At 27.7% G+C, this 14,583-nt stretch overlaps 1 protein-coding gene across 2 annotated transcripts in view; it reads left to right on the top strand.

Moving 5' to 3' along the window:
- The window catches only part of LOC113372374 (serine/threonine-protein phosphatase 2A 56 kDa regulatory subunit gamma isoform), a 57,048-nt gene that overhangs the window by 13,381 nt on the left and 29,084 nt on the right, over positions 1 to 14,583 (top strand). The window contains exon 1 of one of the 2 annotated variants that reach the window (XM_026612696.1): positions 3,763 to 3,853. The exons of the other annotated variant lie outside the window; for it this stretch is intronic. Coding sequence (XP_026468481.1) covers positions 3,797 to 3,853 — 57 coding nt within the window. The 5' untranslated portion in view covers positions 3,763 to 3,796. Of the gene's footprint in view, positions 1 to 3,762; positions 3,854 to 14,583 lie in introns of those variants that run through there. 2 annotated transcript variants of the gene reach the window in all.

The raw sequence follows: 14,583 nt of genomic DNA, 5'->3' as shown, positions 1-14,583 counted from the left end.
ATAAAAACTTATATATTTGGTAGTATGCAATATAGCATAAAACTACTATAAATATTTCATCCGTATTTTTTTAATTAAATTTATTTTGCAATCTGTTATATAAAGCAATGAACAGAGATTTGGGAAAAAGGGATGAAATTATATTTTCATTATAATTCGTAGATGAATTGGTGATACATTTTTACTTCTATTTTTACTTCCAAAGACGAAACTATCCATTTCTGAATAATTTTATTTTATTAGATAACATGTTGGATTTATAGAGCTATATAAACTTTATTTTCTGGTATTTTTTAAATTTATAGATTGTAAAAACTGTAATTCTTGGAAGTATGCAGTATAGCATAGAACTACTATAAAAAAGATACTATCCGTTTTTTTCTTTAATTTACCTAATTAGTTCTGAAATCTGTTTGATAAATGAATTTTGAACAGAGATTTGGGAAAAAGAGATTAAATTATATTTTGATTATAGTTTAAAAATGATTTGCTGATACATTTTTACATTCAATTGCTTCTAATGCAAAATTTGCATATATATACAAAGACAAAACTATCAATTTCTGAATTATTTTATTTTATTAGATAACATGTCGAATTCATAGAGCAATATAAACTTTATTTTTTAGTATTATTTGGGTTTGTAGAAAGTTGTTAAAATTTATATTCTTGTTAGTATGCAATATAGCATAGAACTACTATAAAGATCCCATGCATATTTTTTTAAAATTATTTTAATAATCAATGATAATAATTGATTTAATTTTATTAGGGATAACATTATAATTTGATTACTTTATAATTCTTTCGTGATACATTTTTACTTTCAATTGATTCTAATGCAAAATTTCCATAGATTTTCGAATAATTTTATTTTATTAGATAACATATTGGATTTTTAAAGCTTTACCAAAAAACTTTATTTTTTGGTAATATTTAGATTTGTAAAATTACATTCTTGGTAGTATAAAAGAGAGCTACTACAGATTCTATCAGTATTTTTTTTAATTTAATTAATTCTGCATTCTCCTTAATAAAGCAATGAACACAGATTTTAGGAAAAAGGGATAAAATAATTTGATTATAATTTGTAAATGATTTGCTGATACTTTTTTACTTTCAATTGTTTCTAATGCATAATTTGCTAATATATTTGAAGTTAATTCTATCAATTTATAAATGATTTCATTTTATTAGATAATATGTCGGATTTATAGAGTAATTTAAAACTTAAATAATTGATATTATTCTGATCAGTCTGATCAAAGTTTAGTTTTATAAAAAAAATTATTTCAGTTCCAATTTTTACGCATTATTTAGGCATCATAACTTTACATTCTATGCTTATCTAACAAATTGATATGAATACATTAAATTAAATTATATATATATATATATATATATATATATATATGTATATATATATATATACATTTTCATACCATTCACATATATGCAATCAAATATTTCATAATAAACTATATTTAAGTCTTGGTAAAATTATCAACAAAAAAAACATTTCTAATTCAGATCAGTAAATCTTTTGCTGATATATTTTTATTTTATTGATTTTAAATAAAAAATGCAATTAGTCAACAAAAAAATGATTAAAAACTATGCACATATATGTGTATTCAAAATTTTTATAGTTTTTTTGACGTTGAAACATATTTGAAATAATTAGCAATCCATTCATCGAAATAAAAAAGAGTTAAAAGCAAAACAATTTTTATTAATCATACTTTTTGACACTTTGTATGCAATCATTCAGCAAACCAATTAGGACAAAAACTAACTAAATTTAAAACAAGTTTTGATAAGTAATTTATTTTTGCCTGGGAGGCATTATGTCCTCTCGTTTAGTTTTTGATGTAAATTTATAGTTCTGTTTATATTTCTCTTAAACGTTTGAAAATTATTATTAAGCTTTTGTTCATGTCCTTTTTGATTTGCTGGATGCTGACACATATCAAGGATCGAAACGTATGAATAATAAACTGTTTTTCTTTTAACTTTTTTTTGGCTAATAGACTGCTAATTATTTCAAATATATTTGCAATATAAATTATTTTACTTTATGAAAATTTAATAATATGATGCAATCTGTAAAGAAGTTTTCTATGTACTTTATCGTACTTACAACGTACTTGTGTTATCCACATTTTTTTCCAATGCTCTACTGATAAATATGATTGAATTCACTTGTAAACTTGAAATGAAATGAAATATAATTTCATTATTTCTTCCTATAATAAAATATTTTAATTGCGTATAAAGCATAACTGATTCAAACCTAAATTCATTCGATTTTTTTAATTTGTCCAAAATTTAAGTATTCAAAAAATACCAAACTTTATCAAGTGTTTATTCGAGTTATGAAACATTTTTTTCTTATATATATAATTATTAATGCATTTTATGGTATTTATAACCAGATTCCACTGAACAGCTGTGGAATGTTTTTTTTTCTTCAATTAATCGTGCGGTTAAATGCCGTGATTCACATGTGGCCGCATAATCTATTGACACATTGATATCATTATACAATTTTCAAGGATATATGCGGAATAATTAATTGTAAACTTCATAATCGTCCGCATTTTTATCATGCTCAATTATATTTTGTTATCGAATTAAAAAAAAAATCATATAGACTTGTAATTGACTCTTGAAAGCGCTTGTCAAAAATCGTATTTGGTAATTAGAAAAATTGTATATAAAATAACTGTAGCTTCATTCATATCACCATTAAAATTTTTTAAGATCAATATTTTTTTTTTGTTTATTTAGGGCTTTTGACTAGTCGGTCATTTAATCCTTGGTTACAATTTTTAGATATACATCTTACAAATTTTATTCAATATGTATAAGGTATAAATAAGATCATTGAAAAAATTATATATGCTCATTTTTACATTTCTCTACAAATCTAAATAACACCGAAAGTTTAAGTTTTCATATACTCTACAAATCCGACATATTATCCAATAAAATAAAAATGTATTAATCGATAGTTTTGTCTTTGGATATATATGCAAATTTATTAGGAATAACTTGCAAGTTTTTTTAGTGAATTTAATCAAATTCTCACGACTTGGGATAATTTATTGATTTTGTTTGGGTATCAAGGGGAATTTGATTGTTTTTTTGTCTTTAAAAACTTTAGTTTTAACGTTTGTTTTAATTATTGAAAAATAACGACTTAGTTGCCTCTTACAAATGAAGGTTTTTTTGTTAATAATTTCAATGCTAGTTGCTTGGTTTATTTTTTGGATATCAATTTATATTATAAATCGTTAAATTTAAAGATTGAGCTTTATTATTGATATATTACATAAATGTATTTAAATATCCATATATCTATATCTCACATTATAATTTTTTTTTATTCTATCAGAGTCAAATGACTCTACAAGTTACTAAGCTAATATAAATTTGATTTTATAGCAACATTTTTTTAATCATTCTGCTATTTTATTATATTAATATTCTAATATAATAATAATAGAGATAACTCTATTCATGAACCAAATGCATTTTTCCTACTTTATTTTAAAATTTATTAAAAAGTCTGATCTGATCTTTAACTAACAGGAAATTTTCTATTCTAAAAAGTATTAATCTAATGTGTGATCTACCTCAAAAAATCAATGATGAATAAAATGTGTGATATATTAAACAATTGACTTAATTGTGTTGGATTTACTTATAAAATTAGTGAACATTTTAAAATACTTGATTTTTCAAAAATAATCTGTGGATGATTAATGTATATTTTAATAAGTGATAAGTGGAGATGACAGCCATGTCTTCCCTAAGTTCACTTTTTCGAAGACGAAAATTATCCACTACGGTAAGATGAACAATTATTTAGTAAAATATTTTGATCATTGTTTTTTTATTTGCATCATTGCTTTAATTTTTACACTAAAATTTGTACTAGTTGTTTTAACTTTGAAGAGAAACAAAGATGGTATTTGTTTTTTATGAGAATTCTTGGTGAAAAATGATATCAGCCTATCGAATTTTTCAAAATGTATTTTATGCAATTATTTATATTTATCGAAAATTCTATCCTCAATAGATTAATGCAAGTAGTTATTTTAAAGAGCTTGCAACTTAGTTTCATAATTATTTTTCAAAGATATCTCCTAGAGTTTCTTTAAAAATAGTATTTGTTTCAATTAGCTAAGATACATTGTATGTTACATTGAAAAATTACGGAGTAGATCTACTACTTTTTACAACATAATTTGTGATAATTGCAAAGTAAACATATTTTTTGTAATTTAATGGTGCACGTGCTTGTTATTAGATAGTTTTTAAGTTTGTTCTGAAATTCCGGTAGTTCAATCTTAATGTAATAAAATAATTTAGAAAACTGGTAATAGACGTTGGGGAAATAATTATTTTCATGTGAACAAATAGCTTTTAATATTTGTTTATTTTTTGTATCAGTTTACTCGGTTGTACGATTTTCTTGTATCAAAGTACATCTCCACCAGTGATTTAATATAATTTTATATTCGTGGAAAACTTAGAAAAAATAGATTCTAATATAAAAAAAATTAATAGTAGTTTGCATTAATGCAAACGTATGATCTTGGTAAATTTTCCCTGTCAGAATTATTGGCACTTTCTATTAAATTTTATATATTAGAATCTATTTTCTTGTTGCCCTTCAGAATCACATTGTGTGAATTTAAAACATGCATTTACATACTAAGGTTTCACATTTTAATTAACTTATGTGAGACGACATGGTTTTCTCGTGCTCTTGAAAAACCTACGTCTTTTTTAAAAGAAATCAATGCATTTAAATTTAATATGATTAGAAGAATTTTACGACTCGTTATTGCCGCAACTATGCAGAAAAATGAAGGATATATTTTTAAATTTGTGGTTCAAATGATAATTGTCAATTTCATATTCATTATCAAAAATTTGAAAAAAATTAGACCTCTACCGCCTCAATTTTCGGCGGTAGTATCGACTTTATATGATTGAATACTTATTTAATTTTTGTCTTCTATAATTTTCAATATTCAGTATGATGCTAGACTGGTAGAGAAACCTAATAAAAAACGTATTTATGAATGACTACAGCATAATTTATGTTTAATACGATGTTTTGTTGGATATCTTGTTTACATCTCATGTTGTGATAGATGTATTAAAACAATATTATCAATAAAATAACATACGTAATAAAAATTACATACACGAGGTCGACGCGTCGTATTTGCAGCAACAAATGGCTTTGCGAATAGGTGATAGAAATTCTCAAACTGCGGGATTAATTAATAATTTATTTATTTATATTAATTATTTCATTATATAACCTTCAGAGCATCCCTAGAAGGAGGTGAAAATATAATTATAAAAGTCGTAGTATAAAATAGTATCAATAAGTAACACTGAAATTAAATTACCAGAAGTAAAATTTACCAGAATATCATTATCTTTATTAATTTAGATTTTTTTAATGTTTTTTTTTTGGACTTTTAAGCAAGCGAATTAATTAGCCAAGGTGATAGAGTTATTCTCAAACTGCAGGATTATTTTTTCATTTTTTAATTATATTAATTATTTTGTCAGAATATCCCTACAAGGACTTCAAAATATAATTATAAAAGTCGTAGTATAAAATAGTATCAATAAGTAACACTAAAATTAAATTAATACAAAGAATGCATAAATGAAGTTAAGTAAAATTTACCAGAATATCATTACCTTTATTCATTTAGATTTTTTTTAAATGTTTTTTTTGGACTTATAAGCAAGTACATTGGCCAATTATGTGAGTTTAAATTATAAGACTTTATAGGAAGGAATATAGGTGAATTTAAAAGAGCAATTAACTTAGGAATAGGATACTTGAAAAATATTTGAGTTGATGGAAATAATCTAGGAAGGTTAAATAATAGTTGGTTAGGATTCTGAGGATAATCTATTTATTTTCACAAAACTTTCAGTAAAACTACATGGAATTAGAAATATGGATGCATTAGTCATGTCTTTGTATCTAATTATCGGAATATTGTAAAAATTACTACATTTTCATTTTTTTTAACATAAGCACGTATTACATACGTATTAAATTAAAAATAGATTAGATTCAATGAATTCATAGACATGTAAATGTAATAAAGTAAGAATAATTCTTGAATAAAAGCAAAAACTTGTTTTAAAATAAAAAGTTGAAAATTTTATTTAAATAGTTCAATCTTATTTAAGCAGCTCAATTTTAATTATTTTTGATTTGTTATATTATTTCCACATTTCGGAAAATTCATGCAACTTGCCTTAAGGTAAAATGCCACTTACAACTACTTATTTTATAACTTGACTTTTCAGGATATATTTTATTAACTTCCCATAGGGCATGTTATAGTAATCGCAAAAAAATCGAAAATGAAATTTTTTATATATCTTTACGTTTCAAAATCTTCTGAACATTTTGGCATACCTTAGAAAAAATGGATGTACGTGTGTGTGTGTGTGTATGTGCGTGTGTGTATGTATGTGCGGATACAAATTTTCGTCGACGATTTCGGGAACACGGATGAAGCGATTTGAATAATTCAAAAAACATTCGCTTCGTATTGATAAGGAGACGTGCTGATTAGTTTTTGGTGGAGGCAGGTCTAACCGTTCCGAAGATACGGGGCAAAAAGTGCCAAAAACGGTAACTCAGTTTTTAAGAGAACGGAGTGTCCGATTTTAATAATTCAAAAATAATTGTATTGACAAGATGAAGAATTGATCAAATTTTCATGAAGGCAGGTCTAGCGGTTTCGGAGATCTATTAAAAAAAAGTAAAAAATGCCCTTTGGCGATGAAAAATTATCATTAGACATATGCACATCAAATTATCAGATATTTTATGAAGATTTTAACAATAAGTATAAATTTTGTTTACATTTCTATAGGTTCCGTACCAATGTTTATCCCTCTCTTCAATACCCAAAATTCTGCCACTTTCCCATGACGACTATATTCACCAATCGCAGTTAACTGGTTAAGTAACAAAATCTGGTACTCATGCAGGTTTTAAGCATAAAATTTTTATACAGGTGTTTCTTTCCACTAAAAACTACTCATTTTTTATCGCTTTCTATTTGCTTTTATGTGGGCCAAACAAGACAAGTTCAAAACTAGTACCTTCAGCACCGGGATTAACGAAAGTTCCACTGACGACAAATTACAAAACGATAATTAAGTAACAGCATGTAAAAAATAATTATCTAAATATTAAAAATAATTAGAATTTTTCCAACTAATCAATTACGATTTTTGCGTATTCACGTCACATATAACCCAGGTGGCTTCGTGTATTTCAAGGTTCAGCATTTGCGAGTTCATTTCATTTGTTAAGAATGACATCCAACTCCATTGTCTGGGACACCGAGGCATTCAAGCGGTTTAACTATTTCGCATATGATTACAATACGTGCAACAATACACAGCTTATAAAACAGTATTGAAAACATCTTTTGTACTATCCATACCAGCAATTCTCAATTAGTAAATAATATACATGATACAAAGTATTGGAGTTGTTTTAATAATAAATCCATTCGATAGAGATAGACCAACCGTTGGGTGTAAAATATATAAAATATTGGCTAGAAAATCACCTATATAGGAAGTTAACACAACAAGCTTATTTGCACTATTAATTTCCAATTACTGTTAATAATACTTTTTTTTTATTTTACTTTTTATATAATTACAAACTGCCTAGGAGGCATTCAATAATTTTTGTGACAAATATGCAAATATAAGATTTAAAAATGCTATATAGAGCTTATAGAGAAGTAATAAAGGGTCCGCCATATAACTTTTCTTTATAAGTAGCAATTTAGAACATTTTGTCAGTCATTTAAAAGTTAGACAGCCATTTCGATGAAATTATTTTCGATTATTAACCAGAAGGATTGTACTTTTAAATAGCAAAGATTTAGATTGAGAAAATATTCAGTAGTTTATATATATAGCATTTTCGAAAAAAAGTTATCTGACGGACCCTATATTAACTTTTCGTTATTGCTATTTACTATATCTAAAGGGTTAGTTTTTTTTGGGTCTTCTGGGTATATTTTATGAGAGAGCAAGTCTTTGGGAAGTTAGTTCGGATGATCTTTTAGTCTGATTTTGTACTTAGTGCATGTCTTCTGTTTTCTTTTGCTACCCTGAATATATTAGAGTCCTGGTGGATCAGCCAATTTGGGATATACTTGGGCACCTCTAGTATTTTTCTAATAATTATATTTTGTAACCTTTGCAAAATGTTTATATTGGTTTGACTAGTGTTACATAAGAAAAATTGTGCATATCAAATATGTTATTACATGGAAGCAAGATTCAAGTCTTGACAATCTTACCATAGAATTAAGAAGTGTTTTTTAAATATATCTATCACAGGAAAAATTATGGATATCAACTGTTATTACATGCAAGCAAGATTCAAGTCTTGACAATCTTACCATAGAACTAAGAAGTTTTTTTTTAAATATATTTATCACAGCTTTTATCACTATATCTACAGATGCTCACAAAATAATTCGTGAATCCTACACTTGCCATTTTTTACTTTTATTCAAATATTGCTGCATAATCATCTTTTCTTAACAAACATCTGGGCTTGTTTACTTTGCTCTTAATTTTGCAACTAATGTATAAAAATATGAAGAGTTCTGAAACTTTTTATAAAGACTTATAAAACTTTTTATAAAACAACAAAAAAGTTTTGCTAGATAATTATGAGACTGAGTTTCTGGATATGATAGCTGGCTTGATTAATTTTAAATTCTTTTATTCTGAGCTCAGATAAAGAATTCTTTTCTGAGAAATGACGTAAAAACTATATTGAACAAAAATGTTTCTTTTATTCGATTTTATTGTGCGGAATAAGCTTGAAAAACTCATAATTGATATATAGAAAACTGATTTTTATAGTGAATTATTAGTTTTAACTTTTGGAGTAAGAGTACGTTGTTGATATAGCAAATAGTGAAATAGATTGAAGAGATATTAATTTAATTAAATTTGATTCGTATTGACGGTGCAGTGTTGTAAAATTTATTTTCAAAGGGAAGATCTTGCCCATTAAGAGGTTCAAAAAATGCAATTTGGTGATCAAAAATTATTTTAATACTAATCTCCGACAGTTTACCATCTTACATATAATATTAGCATTGATTGCCGATTGGTATTAATTAAATAAACAAATATTTTGGTTTACAATTGAAAATTTGTATATTATACTATCATTAATTTAAGAACCGTCGCGTTGTTATATTCATAATTCTATTAACAATTTTTTTTTTAAAAAAAAACTGTTTGGTAAATTTTTCTTCTTGAATTACATGTTTGATGTATTAGCATTTTAGATGTTTTTTGGCGTTGACCTTCAGGTGATTCAAAATAACAATGCAAGTTTTTGTTAGAACGTGGTTATGGTTTTTGCTTGGCCTCTTGAACTTTGCAAAATTCTTCTTATACTATTTTTGCTTCTTTTCTAACATCTTAAATAATACCCATTAAGGAATTTATTGAAGTATATTAAATTATATCAATGATGTGATTTATGTGATGATAGGTGTAACCATGGGGCGTCCAAAATTTTTTTTGTGGTCGGGGACTGTCTAAAAATGTGTTAAGCAAAAATGAAGCTGTTATTTTTAATACGAGTTACAAAATCAAAACATTCTATTTTAGTTATTTCAGTAGTTGAAAATTGAAACAAAAGGCAGACATAATACAAAAGGCTATCTTATCTCTGTTTGGTAACACTACGCGCTATTCCAACTTGCCTTCATATAATCTATGCGATGACATTGTTCGAAGAAAACTGATAAACAACCTGCGACTCTTTGATATACAAAGGAATATTCCAAAATTTATCGACAATGCATTTGTATTATATTACTTAAACAATTTGAATGGCACATGATAAACAATGAAAATAGTTTGGACTTTTCAACTTCCTTCTTTGTGAACTCAACAGTCTCAATTACTCCGCATAATTTTGATAGATATTTATCAATTTTAGTTTCATACAATATCGACCTTTAGCTCTTTTCATTTTACAGACTCTCGCCATATTTTGCCTTTGTTAAACAATATCAGTTAATGAGAAAGATAAACATCTTGATGATATTATCACACACCTGTGTGAATACATGTCGTTTTCGAAGAATGCGATTTTTTTTCTTTTGATATTTGCTTGCAACCAACATTGATGTTAGTGACAGATCTCGTATTCAGTTATTTACCTGAGGAAAATATGCTGACCATTTGGTCTACAAGAACATAATAATTAATACACAAATAATAATTAAGATTCAGGAAATTATTTTTTGTAGATCTTTTTGTATACCTTGAGCATAAATGGTGCGTGTGTAATGGTAGTGTGTAAGATGCACTACATTTTTTAAATTTTGAGTGTTATATCAATTATTTGAGTGTGAGAGAGACTGAAAACATTGAGAGTTGACTGGAAACATGGAGAGTTGACTGAAAGCATGGAGAGTTGACTGAAAACATGGAGAGTTGACTGAAAACATGGAGAGTTGACTGAAAACATGGAGAGTTGACTGAAAACATGGAGAGTTGACTGAAAACATGGAGAGTTGACTGAAAACATGGAGAGTTGACTGAAAACATGGAGAGTTGACTGAAAACATGGAGAGTTGACTGAAAACATGGAGAGTTGACTGAAAACATGGAGAGTTGACTGAAAACATGGAGAGTTGACTGAAACATGGAGAGTTGACTGAAAACATGGAGAGTTGACTGAAAACATGGAGAGTTGACTGAAAACATGGAGAGTTGACTGAAAACATGGAGAGTTGACTGAAAACATGGAGAGTTGACTGAAAACATGGAGAGTTGACTGAAAACATGGAGAGTTGACTGAAAACATGGAGAGTTGACTGAAAACATGGAGAGTTGACTGAAAACATGGAGAGTTGACTGAAAACATGGAGAGTTGACTGAAAACATGGAGAGTTGACTGAAAACATGAAGAGTTGACTGAAAACATGAGAGTTGACTGAAAACATGGAGAGTTGACTGAAAACATGGAGAGTTGACTGAAAACATGGAGAGTTGACTGAAAACATGGAGAGTTTACTGAAAACATGGAGAGTTGACTGAAAACATGGAGAGTTGACTGAAAACATGGAGAGTTGACTGAAAACATGGAGAGTTGACTGAAAACATGGAGAATTGACTGAAAATGTGGGGAGTTGACTGAAAACATGGAGAGTTGACTGAAAACATGGAGAGTTGACTGAAAACATGGAGAGTTGACTGAAAACATGGAGAGTTGACTGAAAACATGGAGAGTTGACTGAAAACATGGAGAGTTGACTGAAAACATGGAGAGTTGACTGAAAACATGGAGAGTTGACTGAAAACATGGAGAATTGCCTGAAAATATGGAGTGTTGACTGAAAATTTGAAGAGCTGACTGAAAACATGGAGAGTTTGGACTGAAAATGTGGAGAGCATCACAGTTTATACGTCTCTTTTTTTAAAAATTGTTTCTTAAATTTGTTTTTCGGTTCTCTGGCATAAATTTTAATTCTCTGTATTTTTTTTGTTAAACATTAATATTTGCATTCTTAATCGTTTTTTTACATTTTCAGACAATCTGCATCATTTTAAGATAATCTTCAGCACTTTCAGACATTAAGCAACATTTTCAGTCAACTCCCCACATTTTCAGTCAACTTCCCACATTTTCAGTCAACTCAATTTATATTTATATTTATACTTATATTAATATTTATATTTATATTTATATTTATATTTATATTTTCTCTCTCCATATTTATACTCTCCATATTTGCAGTCGACTCTTAACATTTTCAGTCAGAACTCTCCATATTTTCAGTCGCAACTCTCCATATTTTCAGTTGCAACTCTCCATATTTTCAGTCAACTCTCAACATTTTAAGCCACAACTCTCAACATTTTCAGCCACAACTCTCAACATTTTCAGCCACAACTCTCAACATTTTCAGCCACAACTCTCAACATTTTCAGTCAACTCTCAACATTTTCAGTCAAGTCTTCATATTTTCAGTCGGCTCTCCATATTGTCAGTCGGCTCTCCATATTTTCAGTCGACCCTCCATATTTTCAGTCAACTCTCCATGTTTTCAGTCGACTCTCCATGTTTTCAGACGACTCTCCATGTTTTCAGACGACTCTCCGCATTTTCAGTCGACTCTCCGCATTTTCAGTCGACTCTCCGCATTTTCAGTCAACTCTCCATATTTTCAGTCAACTCTCCATATTTTCAGTCACAACTCTCAACATTTTCAGTCACAACTCTCCATATTTTCAGTCACAACTCTCCATATTTTCAGCCACAACTCTCCATATTTTCAGTCACAACTCTCCATATTTTCAGTCACAACTCTCCATATTTTCAGTCACAACTCTCAACATTTTCAGTCAATTCTCCCCACATTTTCAGTCAACTCTTCACATTTTCAGTCAACTCTCAACATTTTCAGACAACTCTCCGTATTTTCAGACAACTCTCCGTATTTTCAGACAACTCTCCGTATTTTCAGACAACTCTCCGTATTTTCAGCCAACTCTCCATATTTTCAGCCAACTCTCCGTATTTTCAGCCAACTCTCCGTATTTTCAGCCAACTCTCCGTATTTTCAGCCAACTCTCCGTATTTTCAGCCAACTCTCCATATTTTCAGTCAACTCTCCATATTTTCAGTCAACTCTCCATATTTTCAGTCACAACTCTCAACATTTTTAGTCAATTCATGCAACTTAAAACATTTTCAGACCATGTGCGACAATTTCAAATAAACTACAATAAATATGTATGCTCATTTTTACAGCCATGTTGCCTTGCATAGATTTTTGAGAACATTTTTTCAATTAATTATATATTTATAAGTTTTAATATTAATAATATTATAACAAACCAAATATATTAATATTTTTCCAGTACATTTACATATGAACTTGGTTTTCTATATAGTTGTGATCTTGATTTTCTACACTAACCTCACTCAATATGCGAATCCTTGACTTATTACAAAACAGTAATTTTCAGTGGCATGGAAACGAATGCATAATAATCTATAAAGGAAGTGCAACGCGTAATAATAATATTTAAGTAGTTTGAAAATATGTTTTTATAAATAAAACTGGTTGCTGATACAAATGACCGTGTAATAAGTGATAATTTCTGTTTTAAAATATTTATTACTTTTAACTATCTGCTTTATACTTGTCATGACAAGTAAATTTTTCTTTTTATGATAACAAGCCCGAGTCATTTGGTATTTTTGGTGTAAGTGGTTCCAGATATAGAACAGACTTTAACTTAGTATTTTTGTGAAATATTTTAAGAAACCTGCATAACATTGTCTCCATAATATTAAAATTATATTATACAGTTATAACCAAATATGAATATGAAAATGAATTTTATCATTCCATATAAATTATAATTAATTATTAGCCTTTGATATTCGTTATTTATAAAATTTCGCTCAGTGGCATTTAAGTTATACTAATTCACCTAAATTAGAATAATTAACTTTTACATTTTAAGTAATAGATATCAAAATATTTTGAGTATCCCAGAACTCAACGTCAAGTGAAACAGGGTGATAGTATTGACTGTAACTATCCAGAAAAAAAAATAAGAAAAAAAAAATTTACAGGTAATGTTCATGTATATATCAAATTAATTAGTAAGTAAGTAATTTTGAGTTTTGGGTTTGGAAATTATGAGCTTTTAAGTGCAACCTAGTGCTTTGGTGAAATTGTGACCAATTTTTTGGTTATTGCGGTTAATATTTAATTAATTTTAATTTTTTTTTAATTCATTCAAGTTGTAAGTTCATAGGCAAAAATAATGGCACCATTGCTCAAAGTTTTAATTAAATAAGACTTTTGTTGACTTAAAAATTTAGAATTTTTAAAATCGGTTAAGTTTGGGAGCAAAAAATCATGTCATTTCTAGTTTTTTCTACGAGAAATTCTATTTTATGAATGTATCGAGTATTTTACAATCCTGGATTTCAAGAAAAGTGCCTACTTTTCATGAAATTTGCAAACACACTTTAGTACTTTTTTTAAAGAAACCTTCTCAAAGTCGACCGGACTTGAAAAAAATTAAATTTATATTTCAACAAAGGGTCCTAATTCTTGAAAACTTGAGGCTATTGTGTCATTATTTTTGACCGTGATTCTAGAAATGTTACTTACAATTACGGATCGAAAGTTTAAATGAACAAAATTAATAAAAAGTAACCACAATAACCGAAAAGTAATCACTATTTCACCAATGTTCTAGGTTGCACCTAATAGCTCATAATTTCCAAATAAAGTGTTTTTTTATTTTTTTTCATGATTTTTTTTCATGATTGTTACGGTCAGCACAATCACCCTTTTTCGGCTTGACGTTGAATTCTGGGACACCCTGTATATCAAATTACTAGTACTAATTTGATATATATGCACATTACCTGTATAAAAAATCCTAAAACAATTAGCATTTATAAATTGTATTTTGAAATGTAATAATTAC

The sequence above is a fragment of the Ctenocephalides felis genome, unplaced genomic scaffold, assembly GCF_003426905.1.
Source record: "Ctenocephalides felis isolate EL2017-DRISC unplaced genomic scaffold, ASM342690v1 CF-g0.4_SCAFFOLD_01604, whole genome shotgun sequence".
In the NCBI taxonomy this organism is placed as follows: domain Eukaryota; kingdom Metazoa; phylum Arthropoda; class Insecta; order Siphonaptera; family Pulicidae; genus Ctenocephalides; species Ctenocephalides felis.
Note: the sequence above shows the minus strand (reverse complement) of the source record. Positions and strands in the feature narration are given on the sequence as shown.